Source organism: Phalacrocorax aristotelis, chromosome 4 (genome assembly GCF_949628215.1).
Source record: "Phalacrocorax aristotelis chromosome 4, bGulAri2.1, whole genome shotgun sequence".
Lineage (NCBI taxonomy): Eukaryota > Metazoa > Chordata > Aves > Suliformes > Phalacrocoracidae > Phalacrocorax > Phalacrocorax aristotelis.
Genome location: NC_134279.1, coordinates 81,848,775 through 81,871,224, shown reverse-complemented (window position 1 = coordinate 81,871,224; position 22,450 = coordinate 81,848,775). Strand labels below are relative to the sequence as shown.

The following is a 22,450-nucleotide window of genomic DNA, read 5'->3' as shown; positions in this document are numbered from 1 at the left end:
TATAATTCTTCTGTGTGCAGTCTTGATGCTGGAATAATATTTTTTCTGCTTGTTGCAGATATAATCATATTAATAAAACCTGACAGTGTCCATCTGTACTGTAACCCTGTGAATTATAATCATCTTTTGCCATATGTGGCGTACTGGAGGAACTTGCATTTTCACTGTCTAACTGAAAATGAGGTAAGTGGAAAACGAATGCAGATGCAGATTGCTAATGAACTGAGATTCAAAGTGGAACTTTTTTTTTAACATTCCTCCCAGAAGTCTTTTTTCCTTTTTCATACTCAGCAGGGGAGTGATCTGCATATATAGATGGGTATTAATCATTTTGCTAATGTGTGCAAGAAGAATATCTTTTTAATACTTTATATTTGTTGGAGCATGAAGACAAATTGCTCCCCTCTCCCGCTAATTACTATTGTTTTGACATGAGTCAATGATCTTTTAATGAGGAAAAACATGTGGGTTGTGAGAAATGCAGAATCTGAATCCAGTACCACAGTCAACACTGAGATTTCCAATGATAGCCTTATTTGCTGCCAAAGCAGCGTTTTAATGGGTTGTTTGCCAATAAAATATTAGAAAAGATTGGCTTAGTAAGCCATTTAAAATCAAGAGACTTTATTACGTATTTTCATCTTAACTTTCAACTCTTCAAGAGCTGTTAACCTCACTTTCATTGGACTGTGTGAGTGATGCGAGTTTAACCTTGCATTTAAAAGCCAAGGTATTCTTAGAAAAGCTGTTTGTCGTAGTGAAGTACTGCCAGAGGAGTAAAAAAATGAAAATACTGTTAGTCTAGGTGTAGAATAGGAACCTTTTTATTCCAGTTGAGACTGGAAATGCTTCTGCCTAAATGCCATCATGGGAAGCTTCCCCCCCACCCCCGTTCAGTTCTGTGTAGCTCCTTTTTTAAATTAGAATCATACCGAAGTCTGAAGGGGGTGGGTTAGGAGCCCATGATGTCAACAGGTGAAGCTGGTGGAGGAATGAATGGGAAGGTCAGGCAGAGAAACCTTTTGTTCCCTGGAGTTCCCAGCTTGAAAGTGATGGGGTTTATGATGGATTGATTGTGTTTTTATGTGGCTGTTTGATAGTTTAGATCATAGAATTATGAAATAATTCAGGTTAGAAGGGACCTCTGGAGATCACCTTGTCCAACCTCCTGCTTAAGGCAAGGTTAGCGATGGGATCAGATCAGGTTCCTCAAGTTGGATGTTGAAAGCGTCCGAGGATGATGACTGCAGAACTTCTCTTGGCTATCTGCTCCATTACCTGACTGTCCTAATAGTGAAAAAGTGTTTCCTTTTATCCAATCTGAACCTCTCTTATTTTAAACCATGCCTTTGTCATGCATCCTGCAACTGCAGATCGCTGCAGAGAGCCTGGCTTCACCATCTCAGTAACAGCTTTGTGGGTGTTGGAAGGCAGCTGTGAGGGCCAGCCCTTGCCTTCTCTAGGCTGAACAAGCCTGGGTCTCTCCTTGCAGGACAAGTGCGCCAACCCGCTGATGGTTGTGATGGCCCTTCAATGAACTCACTCCTGTTAGTCGACATCTTTCTTGTATGTGGGTCCCAAAACTGGATAGAGCGTCCCAGATGAAGTGCTGCACAGAGGGGGATAATTACTTCTTGTTAAGATGTAAACAGCCGAGCTACAGGTTAAAGCATGCCGCAGCAAAATCTAAAGCCTGGCTTCGTAAGGTTTTTCTGTTGCCAAAAATCCCTACTGAAAGGGCAAATCGTGAAGCATACCTGAGGGTGGTAAAACGCACACGTTTTGGAGTCAAGGCTGGAATAGTTCTTAACACGCTATTGCTAGTGCAGCTGCCATCTCAGCTATTGAACTTCAAGCTGCATCTGCTCATGGGCTTTTCTATGATTTATCATGGTAAGCAGCAACCTTAATCACACGGTACTGGCTTGAAATAATGGTGTAACTAGAAAGGTAAACCATATGCCTCACTATTTGTGGAAATGACTGGAAAAGTTTGATTGCTGAAGTTGAAAATACAAGGTTTACTTCATTGGTGTTTCATGTGAATGAGCTGAGCGATGCACTTCCAGTCACATTTCTAATGCATAAGAATTGCCAGTTTCCTAGATTACTTTTGAAAGAGAAACCAAAAAACGTTGCTGTTCAGGCTTTAAGTGCATCCTGTTTACAGGAGGATTGCCTCTAGTGGCGTTTAAGCATTTTTTTTGTTTTCAGTGATGGAAGCAACTCTTGCTTGCTTTTATAGAAACGAAACCTAAAAAGCTCAAGAGCTTTAGAAACAAAGCAATGCCGTACCTGGCTCTGTGCAGCTCTTGATGAATCTGACAAAACCTGTAGCCTCTCCTTCCTTTTTTCTTCCCTTTAACTAGACCATAGGAATTTAAGAGAATATTCTAGTTATCAGAAGAGAAGACATATTGTTAAAGGATGCCCATTTTCAAAATGGCCAAATAAGATAAAGTACTGACATTTGACGCATACTGTATAAGATTTTTGGGCGTCATGACCGTACTGTGTACAAAAGGGGCTGTATTTATACCTGCCCTAGCAGATAGCGAGGAAGCCTTTAGCACCCTGCCAAAAACCAAGTTCTTATTTTAATGGCATTTTAAGTCTTGAGAAGCTGGTGGTTGTTCGGGGCTTTGCTTTGAACTGCCACTTTGATCTGGCTTCCTGGGATTGAAGAAAGAACGCATCATGGAACTTGGGCTGCATCTTAAATTCAGGCTTGGCTTAAAAGAACTTGTTCTTAAAATAAATTTGTTAGGTGTACCCTGAAGCTCACAAGAGCTATATACAAAAAGTTCGTAAACATGTAATTTACCTTAAGTTCAGAGCACTGTACATACATTAAAAATAGACAAAACGCAACCGCCTTCTCATCCCGCTCCAGAACACGAGTGATTCTTGAAGTACCTGCCAGTGCTAGGCCTGTTGGTTTCAGACTTGCTACTAAACTGCCTTTTCTAGTAAAATTCAGAAAGCATTTATCTTTTTTTTTTTTCCTGTTATAAAAGTGATTTTTGTGTGATTTGTCTTGTCAGTCTAGTTTTTATGCTTTTCTGAGCCGTAAGTATGATTATTTGTTCTTCACTCCTGCTCTTCAGTCTGCTGAAGTCTTCAGATGACCTCAGTCTGCTACTAGGGTGAAAGAGCGTGACAGCGTCGCATGGTGGTGGCTCCTTTTCTTTCCTCCTCCTCTTCCTATATACACCTCTTCCTCAGCCAGCAGTTGGTTCTCACCGCTTGTTCTGTGACCTGAGGCATATCTTGTCAGCTGGCTTTCCCGGTTTCATGTTCTTAAGCTGGCAATTATTTTCTTCCCCACTCAGTGGCAAGGTTTTAGTGGCAGATCAGTTAATATTCACAAAATATCTTGTATTGTTTAAAAATTGTCCGGAATCTAGTAGATGATGATGAAAGACTTCACTGAAAGCTGAAAATAAAGTATATATTTATGCCGCCTTTGAACCTTATTAAAAGCCTTGCTCTCAAGTTTGATTTTTAAAGAACAGTTTCCGCTGGGCTGAATACATCCCTGCCGTGATGGAGTTTTCAAAATATAGAGACTTAAAGAGATTCTTTAGCTTCTGGAACCTGTAGCTAATATTTTAGTGGATTACATGACATGACATTTGCTATGGAATTAAAACAGTACAATACTTGTTCTCTTCAGTGCAAAACTAACAATCAAATTAGGCATGCCTAATCAAATTTGATTTAAAATGTCTTCCTTCAGTATGAAGATGAAGAAGCTGCAGAGGAATTCAAAATATCCAGCTTTGTGGACATGGTTCGAGACTGCAGTCGCATTGGTATTCCGTACAGCTGCCAAGGTAGGTTAGCTTGTTTTACGCTTACAGTGGAAGTGTTTCGCAGCATGCAAGTCTTGCAGTTCAGGGAACGAAGATTTCCTTGCCTTTGGTAAGAAAGAAGGATTAATATGCCAATAGTTCCCTTTTAGCCTCTTTTTTTTTTTTTTTTTTTACTTAAGGGTTGGGTTTCTTTCTGAAAAATATAAGCCCTTAGACTTCATCTGAAGAGCGAATGCTCACAGCGTGAGGCAAAAAAATAATTTGCATTCAGAGAAGTGAGTTGTGCTGCTACAGAAGTTCTCTGTTCAGATGGGAGCTCCAGATAAACATTTCTTTATGTAAGGAAAGAATAAACATTTCATTATGCAAGTTTCCTTTTTTAGCATTGAAAAAACTGGGCTGCATGACTTCCTGTTATGATCTGTAGCCAGCCTCACAGCCTGAACAGTGCAATCTTACAGTGTTCAGTAAAAAGCATACTTTTGCAGTATCCCCAACAGTGAACGGTGCAAAAGCATGTCCTTCATGACACAGTGCGAGTGTGGGGGGTTTTTGGTCCATAATACAATAGGTGAGAGGCAAACAAAATTAAAAAAAAGAAAGAAAATTGTGTTGTGTTTTTGAACGGTGTAAGTTCAAGCCAAGCTAGTTCAGTTTTGGTTCTTTATTTTTTCAAATTCCTAATTCTTCATTGCTTCTCTTGAGGAAAGGACAGAATGCTCTGGTCGCCTGAAGAACCGTTAATGGGTCAGGGCATGGGAGAGGGTGGCGGGTCTTTGTTAGGAAGTACCTAAAGGTATGTAGCTTAAGGATGATAATCACACTTCACTTCAAATGGCCTACAGCCTCACTGGTGAGAACCAGGCTGAATAGTTTTCCTGTCCCCCGACTTAAAATTCTGATTAATGTGGGTATGACATTGACAGCATTTGACTTAATGGGCACAGTTTTGCTAATGGTCTTGGAATAAAATTTGCAAGGAGACATAGTATCTTTTACCAGAGTGATAACTGGAAGAAAGGGACAAAATTTGAGGTGTAAAGACGGGAGTTTCTAAAAGCTACCGTCTTCACAAAAAAACATTGTTCAATTACAGGTTTTTAAGTTGTACAAAGACAGGGTAGTTGGGATCCTTTATTAGAATCTCAGAACAACTGTTGAGATATCACAGAAAGTGAAACCGCCAGTATTTGTGAGACAGTGTTTCTGTGAAACATTTCTTTTGCAGGTCATCTACAGATATTTGATATGTTCATCGTTGAAAAGTGGCCAATAGTGCAGGCTTTTGCGCTGGAAGGAATTGGGGGTGACGGCTTCTTTACGATGAAATATGAAGTAAGTAGCTCCATTTTTCATTTTCTTCCATTTCCATTCTGAAGCAGAAGTTGAATCATGGAGTAATTCCAGTTGGAAAGTACCTTTGGAGATCATCTACTTCGGACTCAGCGCTCAAAAGAGGCCAGCTTCTAAGTTGGATGAAGTTTTTCAGGACCTTACAAAGCTGAGGTTTGGGGGTGCGAGGATGGGGACGCCGCAGTTTTGCTGAGAGGCTGTTACGAGCTACACAGCACTCTGTCCTGGATAAACCATGAATGTTCGGTGTGTGTCCCCAGCCCCCCTGTTGTGGTGTAGAACTTCTTTCCTTCTCTTCTAGAGCCTCTTCTATCAATAACAGGAAAGACTTTATTTAACTCTGCAAGAGCGGTGCAAGAGAAGCCTGTTAGTGACAAATGCCTTGAAATGAACTGAGAAAATCAGAAGTGACTGTATGTCTTGGGTCATTAGTTTTGACACAAGAGATGCATCTACCTTTCTCATCAACATATATTCTTGGGTCATCATAGCTTGCTGAATACGGCAACAGTCACAATGTTGGGGGATGCTCGTAGTTTCAATAATGACTTGCTGTTGCACTCTGAGTGACTTGTGTCATTTGATTTGCTTGTTTATTAAATATACTTTAACAGCATCCTCAGAGGACAGCTTTGTGTTTATGTACTTGTTTGAAGCTTCTTCTATTTAATTTTCTTGGACCCCTGCCACAGAAATGCAGATGTCCTATTTTTCTTGTCACTCCTCCATTTTTACAGCCAGAATGTTCTTTGTCTGACTTCTGACAACTGGAAAAAAACCCAAGGAATTAATAGTACCATTGTTGAAGTCTCATCACATGTAGTACTTACACGCTTGCTCAAAAACCGATTATGTGAGTTCAAGTGTGCCTTTCTCTCTCTGAGCACTGTGCTCATTCCACCGATGCCTTTCTTCATGCTTTTTTTTATTCCATCACTAGTACTGTAATCATCTTGTTGTGCGAACCTGTCGTAATTGCTAAATACAAAGTGCAAATAGATGAGCATCCCTGTGGAGGTCTGCCTAAGCGTCGATAGCCCTTCCTGATGTCTGAAATCAGTCAATGAAAATTTGACTGTGAATTTAGGATTTGTGTGGGTCATTGCCAATTCATTTCATGAATCCCTAGAGGCTTTGAGAAAATGTGTAGACACAGTGTGGCAACGACTTTCTAAAGACAGGGCTTCTCCTGTTTCACTGCAGGAGTTGATACTGGCTTTACAGCACTCTTGCAGAGTTAAAAACGAGCAATGCAAATTCTTGGTGTCTGTTTTTAAGAGTAAGCGTGTAAGCTCTGGCGATTCAGGCAGTTCTGCTTGAGTTCTTGCTTTCTTCCCCCTTAAAGTCATAAGGAGATCTCAAGTGGGAAGTGGCATTCTTAACCTTTTACGTAACTGTTTATGCGTGGTTATCTGTTAGGCAGCTGCTGTATGTCACAGATGGGGAGGAAAATCCAGTCTATAGGAGGAAATACATTTGGGATCACTGTAAATGATGTATAAATGAATACTTCTGCTGTTATTGAAAGAGAGCAGTCTCCCGGTGGTTTTAGCTCCTCAGACTGACTTTCCCTCTGCCGTGCATTCTGTGCTGTTGGATTTGAAGATAATCTAATGATGATATCTTATTAATAAATGTATAAATAATTTTTTCAGTGTTTTAAGGACTGTTGCTCTATTACACTTACTATAGAAATCACAGTTGCTCAAGATACTGTAATCCAGAGAATTTACTGTACCAATAGGTTTATGGAAGTGATGTCTGGGAAATCATTATTGCCGTAGCTAATAGCATGAGGAACTGGAATAACTGTAAAGCAGTGGTTTAGGAAGATTCCAGATTCTTTAGGTGGGTGGTGGGGAACCCGGGAAATGCAAAAATTAGTCAGATACAAGTGTTCCTTAAGAATATATTTTTGAGAGGCGTTCTCATACAAGTCATCTTACTGCTTGGAAGAAGGTATTGTCAATTGCTAAGTTAAACTAGCTTTGCCTAAATTTACATTACGCTTACAGCAAGAACTGGCTGGTGTGTAGGATGAGTAATCCTGGAATCTGCTTCTTGTCTAGCTTGTTTCAGAAAACAGCTCCTTCCCTTGCAGTTGCACAAGCTGATACTATTCTTTGCTATTACTTCAATTTTGAAAAACTTTGTCAAATGATTTGTTTGAAAGATGCAAGCAAAACTTTGCATGTGCTTTAAATTCTCACTTGAGGAGATGAGTCTCTGAAGCACCCAGGATGCTTATGTCTGGCCAATTCTTTATAACCAGTGGTGTAAAAATATTTCTGACTCAGGGTTAAGGAGGACTGTTAGACTGGGCAGCATCCTGCAAGCCTGTTTCAGTGCGTCTTAAACCTGACTGCGGCATTCTTCATGGCGTTTTTCACAGAAGTGTTTAAAATATTTTTCAGTTAATGGATGTCAGCGTTGACTTGTGGAAGACGTACAGCAAAATGGATCCTGTTTCCTTTGAGGACTTGCTCTTTGAGGTAATGTGGGTGAAATATTCTGAATCAACTTGTAGTCTGTTAGTGTAGCTGCAGAGCAAAATTGTTATTTTGCTTGGTTGATTTTAATAGTGCTTATGTACTTAACCTGCTGGCTCTGCATACTGGTGTGCCCAGGGTCTCTTTCCTTACTGCAAGTCTGCCACAAAGTCTGCAAAACTTCCGGAATAGCTTGCCTTGAATTGCTTGAATTTCTCAGTTTGCCTGAAACTCTCCTAAATGTTTCTCTGAATGGTGTGACTGTTCTTCAGGTGATAGGATTATGTACAAAGTACAGAAAGCTGGTATGTTTGTGTGTGTTAGTTCTCCTTTTGCAGCAAGGGGGGAAGAATCCACTTTGACATACAGCCGTTCTTTCAGGGGAAAAAACACTTTTGCTTTGTAGCTGCTTTAAGTGGATAACAGTGACACACAGTGGCTGCCCTGATGCTTTGTGAACTACAGTGTAAAGTGATTCCTCATTTTTAATGCAAAGGTCTAATCTCGGTGCTAGAGAAGAAAGCAACGTATGAGTATTAGTATGTATTATTGTGTTAATTTTTTTATCGGTTTCTAGCTTGGCAGCAAAGCAGGCTTTTAATATGTAGCGAGTTCAGCAGAAAGTATCCTTTATTAATAAAATATGGGTAGTTCACACCAATTTGTTTTTTAATCAACTGCTGTAATGAAAATTAAAATGTCATACAGTTTGCAAGGCTGTCAGGCTAAATAGTCAGTCTATGATACTTCACTTCCCCCGTCCTGTGGAAGTGAGAGAAACGCTTTCCTGTACCTGGTAAGTCTACCCTGAGACAGACTTATTTATCTTGTTTTGAAGTTTTGAGCCTGAAAATTGTAGTTAAATTGACTACAGATTTTTTTTTGGGGAAGGGGTTTTCACGCAATTCTGGTTTCATAGAAATCGGTGATTTTAAAAATCATTCATTTTGTCCATGAGGATGAAGCTAGACACACTTAAAGAGCATGTAATGCTGGTATATGTTCATAGTTTGTGGGTGGTTTTTTTTTTGTTAACACAGCTTTGATTTCAATAAATTCTGATTTTTAACTCGACTTGGAATTTAAAAGAATATTCTGTACGATATCGGCCTTTCCAAATGAGCTGACAAAAGCACTTGTTAGTTCTTAGCTTCTGTGAAAAGCTTATTTGAGACTGGAATAGTCTCCAGTGGTATTTTCTCCCCTTAAATGTAAACCTTCATTTTTAAACCTCTAATATAAGCTTTATTAATATTTTGGAAGACTTGTAAGATTTCATCAACATTCACTCTCTAAATTTCATTTCTTACTGCGTTAACGAAGTGGCTGAAGCCAAATGCTGTCTAATACTCATACCGCTGCTAAAATCATAGTTCTAGTTTTGCCTGTCATACGTCTGAAAAACTACACTTCCTAAAACCAGGATGCGTCTCATCTTCCAGTTAGTATGTGACAAGTAACTGAAAGCAATCTTCGGAACATTTTAAAATTGCCAGTTCTATGAGTTTCCTGCTCAGAGGATCAGCATGGCACGTCTTTCTATTGATTTTTTTAAAAAAATTAATTTGAACGCAACACTTACCTGTAGTCATCTTCCTCTTTTATTCTGCTTTAGTGAGATGTTACTGGTATTTCCTTTTCCACTTACCAGTTATTTTACAAATGCAGATAAAGAAATGACTGCCTGCCACTTGCATATCATGAGCTTTCAAATCCCACACCCTGTTCCTCATTTTCTGACCGTAAGTTTACTTCATGTCAGATACAAATCACTGCAGAACCCCATGTGCAGATCTAAAAATTGATAATTAAATCTGCCCAAGAGTTCATTTTGGAAGTCTTACGGGAATCGTGAGGTCTGAGTTACGGGTGATCTCAGAACAGTGTACTTCCTTAGGTTAAAAGTAGATAGTGCAGGGCTCTGGTCCTTTTCCCTCTCCTGCTCCTTCTCTCTCCAAAAAAAACCCAAACCTCCAAACAAACAACCCCCCTTTCTCCCCCCAAATAAACCTAGCAGAAAGTCCTTATCTTTTAAAAGATGTTGATTTTCTTGTACTTATTGTTTCACTGGGCAGGCTGCAACAGCATACGGCAGAGTGAAATGTCATCTGTGTTGTTCTAAAGTAATCGGGGTTTGTTCAGTACAATCTGCGACTTCCTTTCTCTGGTATAACACTTGCCTTACTGAGTAATGTTGAATGTTTTTCTTCTAGGATTTAATGATTTTTGAACACCAGTGGACCAACTTTTTCGCTAATTTTGATACTGAAATTCCCTTCATTCTGGAACTATCAGAATCTCAGGCAGGGGAGGTATGCCTGCTTCAGAAATCCTTTGAAATGCTCGTGTCACAGAATCACAGAATGGTTTGGGTTGGGAGGGACCTTTAGAGCCCATCCAGTCCAAACCCCTGCACTGAGCAGGGACATCTTCAACCAGACCAGGTCGCTCAGAGCCCCGTCCAGCCTGGCCTTGGGTGTTCCCAGGGATGGGGCATCGACCACCTCTCGGGGCAACCTGGGCCAGGGTTTCACCACTCTCACCGTAAAACATTTCTTCCTTAGATCCAGCCTAAATCTGCCCTCCTTTGTTTTCAAACCATCACCCCTTGTCCTATTGCAACAGGCCTTGCTAAAGAGGTTGTCCCCGTCTTTCCATGCAGAAGTAACAAGTATTCAGCACTGGGGGTTTTTACTTTTCTGTTCTCCGTACCCCATCTCACATTTCATGTTTGAGTAGAAACCTCCTGAGTTTTGTTTTGGTTTGGGTTTTTTGTTTGTTTGTTTGGGTTTTTTTGTGTTTTCATTTTGTTGGGGTTTTGTTTTAAGTTCACCACCCACCACACCTATCCATGGTGTGATGGCTTAGGACTGCCTGGTGTAACTTAGTTGAGTGTTTGTTCACTGATAATTGAACTTAATTGATTTACATCTGCACAACAGGTCCTTATTTGTAGGTAGATTGACTTTCATTTTTGTGCAGTTCATAGCAAGCTGAGGTTGCACGTGTCAAATATCGAATGTAACTGATGGTCACGTATGGCATGGGTGAAAATAGCACGGTAGTTCTTGGTAGTGGCTGTTGCTTTTTAAGCATACATGAGACTTAATGGTGTTTGGCTTTGTTTATGGAGGTTAGAATTAGTTTTTTGAGGGTTCAGGAGTTTTCTCTGGGAGGGATAATTCAGGTTAGTTCTTGATGATAGCGAGGATATTTCACGCTTTCTGTTCATTTACTTGTTAATCAGGGTTTGTTTTTTTTTTTTTTTTTTTAAATTCTTAACAGCCTTTCAGAAGTTATTTCAGTCATGGAATGATCTCAAGCCATATAACAGATAACAGGTATTCCTCATTGTTCCCAGTGAAGTTGTGGTGTCGCTAGTACCTTGATACATTATTTCCATACCTCTGATGTCATAATGCTTATAATTCCTTTTGGGACCGTCTCAGTATATGACATCTCATCTTTGCATATTTTTTAAAAAAAAGTTCAAAGGCACATCTGGGAAGGATAAGCTGAATATTCATGGGTTTTAATGCTGTAGCTCTTACATATACAATGTCAATGTTTGAAACAATCCACCTTGTGCTTCTCATATGATCAGTTTCTTCATGGTCAGATACCTAAACAAGCTCATGACCTTACTACGCAGGACAGCTATGTTAGAAAATGTTGGTCCTGTTTATATGATACTCAAAACTGTTTCAGAATCGAAGGTTGAAGAAGTCAGTATACTTTTGTGAGTCACAACACGCACAAGACCAATGCCTAAAGCGGTTAAAAACCCAGATCTCAGCCAGTATAAGCTGGGCAATTCAGGTCAGCTTTATTTTATTCCAACAGAATTCTAACTGAGAGGGGAAGGTTTTTTGTCATGTCTTGCAAAACCAAGCATTCTGCTGTTTTGAGATAAATAAAGGTTGCTTAGCTACTTGAATGTCTCTGCAGATTCTTCTCTATTTGGAGTTAAACAGTGGAGTTCAATGTCCTTTATTGTTTTCAGCATCCTATGTTGTTTGCATTTAAATAATGACAAGAAAAACCTTGACCTCTCCAGTTGAGTCTTGGGCCCAATGCCAGAACTAAAACCAAAATAGTTCTGTTTCATTCTAGTATAGTCATTTCAGGGTTTTTCAAGAGGGTAAATTTTAAACCAGTCAGCTTTTCAAGGCAATTTACTTAAAAAAAGAGGAATCGGTTTGAAAAGAGGAAACTAAAAGAGTTTGTCCCATTCTTTTAGGGAGAAATTCAATAGTAGGTCCATCAGACTTGAAAGCTTTGATTTCATTTGTTGTTTCTAAGTTTTCTTCAAGTATTTTGGTGGTGATACCTTCTTTTCTCCTCAGCCCTAGCCGGCAGCCCTTTGTTCTGTTTGGTTGCCACTCAACTAAGGAAAACTTGAACTCTGGTAACTTTAATTTTCCATCAGAAGGACACCTTGTTCGAAACACTGGTCTTGGTGGAAGCACTGCTAAGCATATGGTAAGGCTTTTAAGTAGTTATCTGGTATTTTGAAGCAATATATATTTTATTTTTCTTTGTATATTTTTTTGGTGCCCTTAAAATATTTACCTTCTATGAGTTAAGTACTCAATTATTTTAACATATAAAAACATATGTTACCTTAACAGACAGTCAGTTTAAGGGATAAATTTCCTTTTTCTTTCTCTTTCCATGTCAGACTATAATGGATGTTTAATCAGGAACTGCTGAATGTGTTAAATATTTTTTTCCCCCTATAAAAAGGCAACTTTTTAAACACTTGCGGTGCTGTAAATGTGTGGGGTGGGGAGAGGGAAATGCTGTTTGTGGGGACGTTTGTCCTAGCCATAAAGTGATAAATCTTCCTGATGGTAGCATGTGAGGTACTTAACTCTGACACACAGATTTTATTTTAGTCAGAATTATTTAGCCATTTCTAAAAAAGAAATGGAAAGACACTTTTTTTGATAATGACTTTGTGAATAGACACAGGATGCTTATGTGTATCCAAAATTCAGCGTGCGCTTCAGCAGCTGAACAGTTGATGAAACTCTGAAAATCTTGCTGGTGTTCAAAGAATGTTAAGATCAAGTTGTAAGATTAACTTGTTTCCATTTTCAAGTAAAAGCTTAGTTTTAAAACATATGATGAGGTCGATGGCTTGTTGCACCGCCGCGCAGGGGACGTAACTGGGGAAGCGACCCCAGGGAATTCAGATCCTCTGGCTGGCTGGGCTGGGTGCATCAAGAAGGTAACTCGCAGCGAAGGAGGAGAGGTAGCGTGCAGATTGCGTTGTGTAGTTCCCCCTGCTAGCCCATTTCCGTGGGCGCTGGGAGTGTCCGTCAGTTGTGCGAGTCCAGAGTCTGTGCTTCTGAGGAGATGGATGTGGTTGAGTACAGGTCATCGTGGAGTGAACGTATGATTGAGGGAGTGAGTTTATGATCTTGTCATGACAACATTTCATGCATCGCGGCCTTAGGGATGGATGGACGTGGGTATTCTGGACACGTTGCGTGTGTCAAAAGCCTGAGAAAGGATTGTTTTAGCATCTGGGTGAAACCCCATCCTCCATTTGATGCTCTGTCTAACCCTATTACTGTAGAAACACTTCCAATTTTGTTTTTTTTACTCCCCTTGTTAACTTTCCCATTGAGACCATTTGATGTCTTTAAAAACGCAAGTACGATTTTATCCCGATGTACTTGCTCCATCTGTTGTCCTCAGGTTGTGACATTGTTCTTAAAAAGGTGGTTTATTTACAGGTACAGGTGATACTGTTTTAATAGGGTGTCATGAAAATAGTAAATAAGACCAAGTGCAAGCATAGTTATGGGAACCTGACACACTTGCCTCTTCATGAAAAGAGCAGTTGACATAGGAAATTGAAAACACATGCTTAACGCTTATGGAAGTCAGAGCTCATCTCCTTTCCAAAGTCTTTCAACCATTCAGGTCAAGTCAAAAGTGAAATATACCTTTGAAAACGTAAGTTGCTTTTTTTTTTTTAAAATCCAGTTAAGTCTGTGTTGTACGCTTCCCGTAGTACGTCGGTGGTTAGAAGACTTAAGGGGAACTTAGCTTCTTGTTAATTATTGCACTCATTTTTTTTTACTGACGTCTTTTTGTGTCTCATTAATACTGACAACTAGGTAGTGCAGTGCGTATCTCCAAAGGGACCTCTGGCTTGTTCAAGGACCTATTTTTTTGGAACCACTCACATCCCATTTCTGGGTGAGTACATTAAAAATAGCAAGCAGTAATTTAAGGCAGTTATTCTCTTTGATCACTTAAAATTTGTAGCAATTAAAAGATGGCGTAGATTCCCTTATGAGCATTAGGCCATGGAGTGGTAGATACTGTGTAGGCCTGTAGCCAGTGTATGAAATTGTAGCGGGACGTCGTTCCGTTGCACATCCTACCTCCTTGTATCAAAATATGTCAGATATTTGCAAAGAATGATTCAAAGGTCAGGAAGTGTATTTGTATTTGCATCAGAATGCAGCGTGAGGGAGAGAGCGCCTGAGTGTGCAGGCCTCTTGCAAGTCCTAGGTAAACATTTAAGTCCCTGTTCTATACAGATTAATAGAAAAATAGCCCCCCAAAATGTAGTAATTCAAAGTGGTAGCTGTCAAATAAGCCTATTTTTTTTTTTTTTTTTGACACAATAATTGAGGATTTTTTGAAAGAATGGAGAAAGCTCTGTAACTTTTGTCCTTTATCTGGTTCGGGTCCAATATGGTGCGTCACAATAGCGGTCTTTCCTAGTAAAAACAAGTCATGAAATTTTTAAATACAATTTTCTTACCTATTTGAAGCGGCTGCGTGAGTCCCTGGATAAAGTCACTCTCCTTAGGGTTACCGTGTATCTTGAAACCATATCCAGCTCAGAAAGTACTGAAGAGAAGATGGCTGGAGGCTTGCAAAATGGAAGGAATTCTAGCATGTGTGTGCTCTAGTGCTTTTTCCTGGACATCCAGGAATGGCCACTTTGGGAGGCAGGATACAGCACGAGGCGGATCGTTGTTCTGACCCTGTTTTTAGGGGATGAGGGCCTTAGTCCTGGCCCTTGTATGCACTGGCTGTACTGATGCAAGTTAACCTGTGCTTTGCTTTTTTTTTTTTTAAAACCTGCAAACAAACTGCAGTTACATAAAATACTGGGTAAATGTCCCGTAAGATAAGCAGCAGCAATGTTATGCCCAAGAAGTTCTGTGTAAAAGGTTCTGAAAGTACTTAAAACAAACATTTTTGTTTTTAACACAGGAAACGACAACGAGATGCACAAGCAAGCTGAACAAGTGTAAGCTGCCAACTTTTTTGTATTCCTTAACTCTTCGCTCTTTCTACCTTACGGCAGTAGGTCAAAACCGCTTGTAGTCAGCAGTGGCTGTCGGCATTCGCAGAGCTACATTTTGATTTAGAATAATGTGAACGTGAGGGGGTTTCAAAGGCAAATTGCTTGCTGAGGGTTTCAGGGAGCAAACTAGGAATTACTAGTGTGACATCCCTTCTGCTGTATAGCAGAGTATGAAAGGCAATGTTAGTGAGTTTAGCTTAAATTTTAATAACTTTTTTATCTTAACATTTACTTGAATCGCTTTAAAATGTACTTCACATACACTGAGGGGGAAAGTATCTGTAACTGAATGGGAGCGTGTTACCACAGATAGAAATACAAGTAATTTGTAGACTAGTTTCCTTAAGTTAAACAATGTGTAAGATTTATAATGGTTAGTGAAAGTGCCAGCAGGGAACACTCAAAGTTGCAAAGAAATTCCACTATGTTAAAGGATAGATAAAAGTTAACTTCTGATTTATTTGTTGTTGTTGTTAGTAAGCTCCAAAACTTCCGTGCATTTTGACCTTCGCGAAATAACGCTTTGTTTATCCAAGTAGCTGTCCATTTCTCTGCATGTTGTAGATACCTGTCAGGCTGGTATTGCTCTCAATCTTGATAAACCAGACCTTTCCTTGGAGGTTTTGCCCTCCTTGCTAATTAGGGTAACTTTAGGAGCCCGTTCTTGCTTCTGTAGCAAGAATGTTCTTGCTGCTGGAGCAGTTTGCAGGCCTGCGTGACAGGTTAGCGAGATATTAAAGATGTGTCAGAGGCAGATGGTAGTGGTGACCTTTCGTACTAAGTACTGTTGACTTTGGTAATTGTGATATGGTTCTCAAAGACGTAAAAGCAAAGTTACTAGACTGAGCAGCAGATATTTCAATTTTTTTTATACTGAGGTTAACTTAGATGGGTAATTTTGCTTACGTACATGTTCTGCTGAAACATACAGAATATGTGTTGTCCTTCTAAAAGTCTTTGTGATAAACACAGTTCTAACCGAGGTGACTAGAGAGGTTCTAAGCAAAGCGGGGGTCAGGTGATAGAGGCAGTATCTTTTATAAGAATATCTTTTTCTTGGAAGTGTATTATTTGATTGTGTTTTGGATCAAATACTCTAGTTTCAAACAGCAGCAAAATTAGCTTTTCTGGCGCACCTGACCTCATGATTTTGGAATTAGTTCACAGTTGAGCCCCGTAACTGGTTCTTGTGTTTGTCAATGTTTTTCAAGTAAATAAAAAAATGGAAAAATATTTCATAAGCACTATTCAGTCCAAATTTGGCTATATTTAGGAAGCAGAACTGCAACCTGGAGTCCAGACTGGCTGGGGTTCATAAGCTGGCTGTCTAACTTTAAGTGTAGTTGGGGTAAATGCTGTAGTTTTTTTCTTTTTTTAAGAAAATACCATTTTCTGTTTTGCATTGCCAGTGTTAAAATTTTAAAGGGGAGAAGAATAAGGTAACTCTAGCATATTAATGTCAAGCATAGCTCACTGAGGTGTTTTTTTTTGCAAATATATTTGTGTGAGTTTGTGTGAAAATAGGAACGGTTACGGAGTTGGGAAGGATTACATGCATTTCCTGTAACGAGTGTGTACTGAAAACATAAGTTAAATGCAGTTGGTATGTGAAATTACATAGAAGAAACCTCAAAAAGTAGTAAGAGGGTTCGATTTTCAAATCTCTTGCTGCTGTTGGAAATTAAGTTCAAAGATGAGCATTGGTGCATTTTGAGGTTCCTCCGTGTTGGGCCATGTTTGAGGCCTTCAGATGCGTTTTTTTCCCCCCTCCTTCGGGAATGCTTTGCATATGGCTTAAATGCTGTATCCCTCTCTTTCCTCCCCCCTCTTCCCTCCCTCAACATCTAGCAGTTGCAGAGGAGTTAAAGTTTGGGGAAGTAGGACTGTTTTATCAATCTACTTATGTTCTTGTTCCAATTTAGCTGGAAAACAGAGGCTGATGTTTCTTAGTTGGACACAGGTGTGTTTTTTTCAATAGTTCTGGAGCTATAAACACGTCAGTGGCTGTAAGTCGCTTCTGGCTTCACCTGACCTTTGTTTATTTCTGTATAGTTTTTTTTCAATTCCCTTTCAAGAAGGGAATCAGACTAAGCTGTGATGTAGACATGCTCAGAGGGTTGTGGTGACTGCTTTCTTTTGGTATCTTTTTTGCTTGGCGATCAAAGCCTGAATGCCTTCAGCCTCTGAAGTCGGTTCACCCTGTTTTCCAGTTTCGCTTTTACAGAACATGGGGCTACCATTCTGTCCTTGTTGGAATATTTAGGATGTGATCCTCAACGCAACTGCAGTGAAAAACAATAAAACATTTTTTTTCTTGACTGATGAGAGCAGGGATACCTTTGTGCCAAGAGGTTCTTTTTTCTCCTGAGATATTCTGTAATTTGAGCAATTTACTTGCTCTAATTTATTTTTTAAACTGTCAGGGTTACATAAAAAGCTATTTCTGTGCTTATTTGAGCAAGGACCCCTTCCATATATGGGAGTTGTGTTATGAGAGGAAAAACTGCTCCTTTAAACAGAGGAGGAAGAAAACTCTATCTGTCTAGTAAATGTTGTGTTTGTATTTCTCTTCAGTACGCTGTTGTCGCAAATATATACTGCTGTTGTAGAGGCTGTGCTTGCTGGCATTGAGTGCTATGCTAAAACTTCCACTGAATCCAAGGTAAATGAAGCACTGATTCTGTACACTGTAATTGTTGATTTGGATTGCTTGCAATATAAGATTACATGCAAACCAAAATGGAAAAAAAAAAAAAAAAAACACCAAACCAAATGTTTCGGTCAACTGCCTAACGTTAATGAAGTTCATACCGTGGCCTCCAACCAGTCTCTCTGAATCCTCTTTAAAAAAGAGACGTTTCAGAGTATATCTAATGTTATCCATCCACGCCTGTTTTCCCGTCTTTCATGAATTTTCCTAACCTTACAGTAAGGAAAATCGGATATGGGAAAGAACAAATTTTAGCCTGGTGCATCAGTGTGTTTGTTGTTTAGTGTATGGTCTCTTGTTTATCTTACGGGTGCTCCTGTAGTTGCTGGCATTTGGAAGTATGGGAGAAGATATTTTACTCTCAATTTCCTTTTTTCAGGCAAAAGAGGTAGCCGAGCAGGTGCTCATATCTGTGTTAGATACCCTTCATTTAACACAGCTTAAAACTGTGTTACGGTATGTATTTTCAAATACTTATTGACTGTATTGTGTCAGTGTTTTAGCTTCTTCTGGGGAAAAATATATGTCAAATGTTAATTTTAAACTGAACTTGCATGACCGCCAAATTCCAAGAGTTCATAATGCATTCAGACTTTAAAAATAATTATAATTATTCCATTATTCCTGCTTTTTTTAATCACTTCAGCAGTTATTTTGCCTTAAATCTATTACTGCTTATTTTTTGCCTGTAGAAGAGGTATAAAACATGTTTTTCACCAGTACAATTTCTCTTCTACAGCTCCAAAATTGCTTTTCAAATTCAGGCTGTGAATAATCATGGAAGGTTTGTATCACTGTCTTACACTTATTATTATTTATTTGTGGTTTTAATACAGTAATGAGTTTATTTTTCTTGTCTTGAAACTTCTGAGAAAACATTGCATTTGATTATTTCATACAAGGTGTACTAAATGTTTTTGTGTTTGAGATAGTTAAATGATTTAGTACCTGTAATTCTGTGGAATCTTAAAAACAATTAAAAAAATGTAAAGCAACTGGGCAGACCAATTTTATTAACTGCTAATGAGCCGAAGCAGCATGAGCCCGTTAAGTGTTTCGTTTTAAAACCATACTTTTAACGTTGATTTCACAGGCTTGCGCTTTTTTTTTAATCCCCTTGCTGTCTAATTGACTGAAATGGCCTACACAGATAAGAATTTGTTTTAAAATGAAATAGTTTTTTTGGCTGCTATGAAGTCACTCCAAATGATCTAACCTTTAAATATTCAATTATCATTATTGTTCTAGAATTACTCCATTAGACAATGAGGATAGCCTGAGTTTGATTAAAACGGTGAGTGAGCTGTTTGCTATTCTGATTATACATCTTGTTAGAAAACAGAGCTCAAGTGGTCTTTTTTTTTTATGGGGCACACTGAGATTTTTATCCATGTGAATACAGATGTAAGGGGGGAGATGAGATCGCTTTCAGATGCTGAAATCAAGGTAAGATTGAGTCTTAATATGATGCCAGGCAGTGGAATTTGGAATAGAACATAGAGTTACAGTCTCAGGCTTTCCACCATGATATAGATGCGGTGTTTAAGGAGGTTTAAAACGTACAGATGTTGCTGCTTCAACTGAAAGATTTCAAGTTCTGCTTTCTCTTCCTTCCTGTCCAACTGTTCGATTACTGTAGGCGTCCATGATGGTATTTGACATTCCGGACTTGCTCACAGGAGGAGGATGCCTGGGTTCTGTTGTCTTCTCAGAGTCCTTTCTAACATCACAGATACAAGTAAAAGAAAAAGGTAACTACTTTAAATTCTGACACCAATGTCATTCTGTTAGCTTTGGTGGGATGGAAGAGTGAAAGGGCTTCCAATGGATGTTATTAGTATTACGGTTTTAAGCGTTTGGGTTAATTAAAAGGCCTAAGTGTTTTAGCTTGCTAGTAATGAACATCTTAAGTTTCTCTAATCGCACTGAAAGGACTCTGGGTTTTATGTCTGCCTTGTGATATGGCAGGGCTGAGGTGTGAAAAATGGTAAGTGTAATGGTACCCTTCCGAAGTTTTCTTCAGTCTTAGTGAATGTTTTCTGTTGTGGGAGGAAATTCCAACGGCTCACTTCCATCGCTTTTGTAACACTCACTTTTACAATATGTTTTAATTTCGGTTGCGTTTTGTTTGGAAGAGATGAAACAAAGCTAAAAGAGGATATGAGTTTTGTAAGACTGTTCCACAAACAAGCTTTCTAATTAAAATACAGGATACTGAGTAATTTCCATAACTTTAGACAAGTACATATTTTCCAGATTCTTTACACGTGGCAAAGAGAGTTACTGAGGTTGCCTGAACAATATCAGTGAACTCTTGTATCCAGACAGGCTGTGGGTTTTTCAACCATGGGGGTTGGAACACTTTTGGTGGGGGGAGAGCAAAGGAAGAAGTCCTAACTAACACCTGAATAAAAGCAGGGTTTCTTTGGTATTGTATAGCAGCTCTGTGTGTGTTACAGCAGAAGAAGACTGGGAGCTAGTCTGCTGTGAAAGCTTTGCTTAAAGACTAAGAAGTCCTTAAAAGAATGAGGAAATTTTCATGTTTTCTGAAGAAATTCCAAGTCTTAAAAAGTAACTTATTGAACAGTCTGAAGTATATGGATGGTATTACCCTGCTTTGCTTTCCATTTACTTCCCTGCAGATGGCAGCATTAATTCAGAAACCAGCCACATAATACTGACTGCAGCTATCCCAAGATACGCTTCTTGGCTGGTTAGTACACAAAAACTTATTTGAGTTTTTTTGATACATGCAGATTCACAAATGAAAACTTGTTATAAAAGTATGGGGTTATGAGGAGAAAGTATGGAACTTGGACAATGAAACAGAATGTTAATTTATTAATACGATTCTGATTTTTGAATTTGGACATGAAGTGAAAAAATAGTAAGTGGAAACAGGCTGATCATTCCATTTATAACATAAATTTTAGATTATTTCATTTTCACCACTTCATTATTTTTTTTAAGCTGTGTAAAGGCTTGGGTGTTTTTCAAGTCCACGGTGTGATTTTTGAAAATTCAGTTGATTTTGGGGCACTTTAGATCAGTTAAATGTCTGCCCCAACAGAAAGGAAGGCCTGCTTCCAGACCTCGAATGCGCTGCACTGTTAGAGGTGTAATTCCAATGAACTTTATGAAGTTGGGCAATGTTGTGCCCTTTGGCAATCCACACTTCTTAAACACTTTAAGAGTAATAAAACATAAGACTGAATGATCACAGAATCACAGAACCCCAGGTGGGAAGGGACCTCAGGGATCATCTAGTCCAACCTTTCTGGGAAGAGCACAGCCTAGACAAGACGGCCCAGCACCCTGTCCAGACGACTCTTGAAGGTGCCCAACGTGGCTGAGTCAACCCCTGCCCTGGGGAGATTATTCCAGTGGCGATTGTCCTCACTGTGAATATACTGCTTTGTGACTGGACAGCATCATTTTACTCTGTAAAACAATTTAATGGGGAGTATCCCCTTGAATGTGTTTCAAGGAACTATTTCAGTCCCGTGGTAACACAGTATTGAAGAGCACAAAGCTGTCTTTGAAGTGCCCTGGTCTCCGGGCTATAGCTGTCTGTTGTACCTAAGGTTCTTGTTTGCCTTGAATCATCTTTAATTTTTTTTATTTAGAGTTAGACTTGCTTTATCTACTAACAATATAAATGGAAACTGTTTCTGGCTACAGGTTGAAGATAGTGATGTGAAACTGTCTGAAAAGGCGCAGCATGTACTGAAGGTAAAATTAATCATTTTTCTTAAACTGTATGTTACACTTTCAAAAAGCAGTTTTCAAAAATTCTTAGCTGCTAGTAGAACTGGCTTTTATTGTGTCTGTTATTCCTCTTCCGTGAAAGACTTGCCTGTTCTACCCTGTCTCTTTCAAGCTTTGACCTACAAAGAAAAGTATATTGTGTGTAAAAGTTTGAGGTTTTCTTTATTTCGAAGAAAGACAAAACCCAAGAGCAAAAAGTTTTAATAAAGCTATGATTTCATGGAAGTCTCACTTAGTATTACCCATAGAGCTCATGTGTTTCAAAAAAAACCCCCCAAACTCAATGCCACTCTACATGCAACTTTCTTTTAACTTAATTAGCATGCGAAATGTCTAAAGGAAAACACTTTAAGCCCTATGAAAAAGAAAAGAATTTGGGATGTGGGAACCTCTTAAGCCACATGAGTTTCACATTTGTGGTTTAATTTGTGGTTACCAGAAATCTTCATTACAAATAGATTTATTTTCCTGTAATATACTTTTAGTTCAGTAGATTGACAATCTAAAAACAAAAAGTTATGCCTTGTGGTTGTGACAATAACTTGTAACTCAATAGCTGCTGGCGAAACCAAAAGCGGGGGGGAGATCGTTTAAAAATTATACTCTTGACATGCTCTCTTTCACTAGTCCTTCTGTATCGATGCAGTTTAAAATTCTTTTTTAAAAGTTCTGACAAATGCTGTTTTAAAACAAAACAAAAATCTTCTTTTCCTGAAGCAAAAGCATGAGAAAATATTGTTCCCTGGATTGCAGTCCTTGGTGCAGTCTGTGATATTACTGTTTGTTTTTCCTGTTCAGGAAGACAAATCTTTTCTGGGCACTTTACTCACTGGAGGTGATGGAGCGTATATTTATTCTAGCAGCCCACAGGCCGTGCCTGCAGAAGGTGAGGTGTGGTTTTTCAATTACTTGTAGAGTTGGCTCACTTTTATTTTCTTTTTCTAAACATGCGGGAGATGCAGTTTCCAGGGTTTAC

The 22,450-nt window shown here is 39.1% G+C and overlaps 1 protein-coding gene across 3 annotated transcripts in view; it reads left to right on the top strand.

The window, feature by feature from the left end:
* The window catches only part of DNAAF9 (dynein axonemal assembly factor 9), a 74,473-nt gene that overhangs the window by 18,120 nt on the left and 33,903 nt on the right, over positions 1–22,450 (top strand). For all 3 annotated transcript variants that reach the window (XM_075092234.1, XM_075092235.1, XM_075092236.1), the window contains 17 exons: positions 59–183; positions 3,740–3,836; positions 5,044–5,150; positions 7,583–7,660; positions 9,871–9,969; positions 10,943–10,998; positions 12,004–12,139; positions 13,789–13,870; positions 14,903–14,939; positions 17,571–17,658; positions 18,086–18,162; positions 18,446–18,490; positions 18,955–19,000; positions 19,346–19,457; positions 20,349–20,419; positions 21,388–21,438; positions 22,273–22,360. In XM_075092234.1, coding sequence (XP_074948335.1) covers positions 59–183; positions 3,740–3,836; positions 5,044–5,150; positions 7,583–7,660; positions 9,871–9,969; positions 10,943–10,998; positions 12,004–12,139; positions 13,789–13,870; positions 14,903–14,939; positions 17,571–17,658; positions 18,086–18,162; positions 18,446–18,490; positions 18,955–19,000; positions 19,346–19,457; positions 20,349–20,419; positions 21,388–21,438; positions 22,273–22,360 — 1,395 coding nt within the window. The remainder of the gene's footprint in view (positions 1–58; positions 184–3,739; positions 3,837–5,043; positions 5,151–7,582; positions 7,661–9,870; positions 9,970–10,942; positions 10,999–12,003; positions 12,140–13,788; positions 13,871–14,902; positions 14,940–17,570; positions 17,659–18,085; positions 18,163–18,445; positions 18,491–18,954; positions 19,001–19,345; positions 19,458–20,348; positions 20,420–21,387; positions 21,439–22,272; positions 22,361–22,450) is intronic.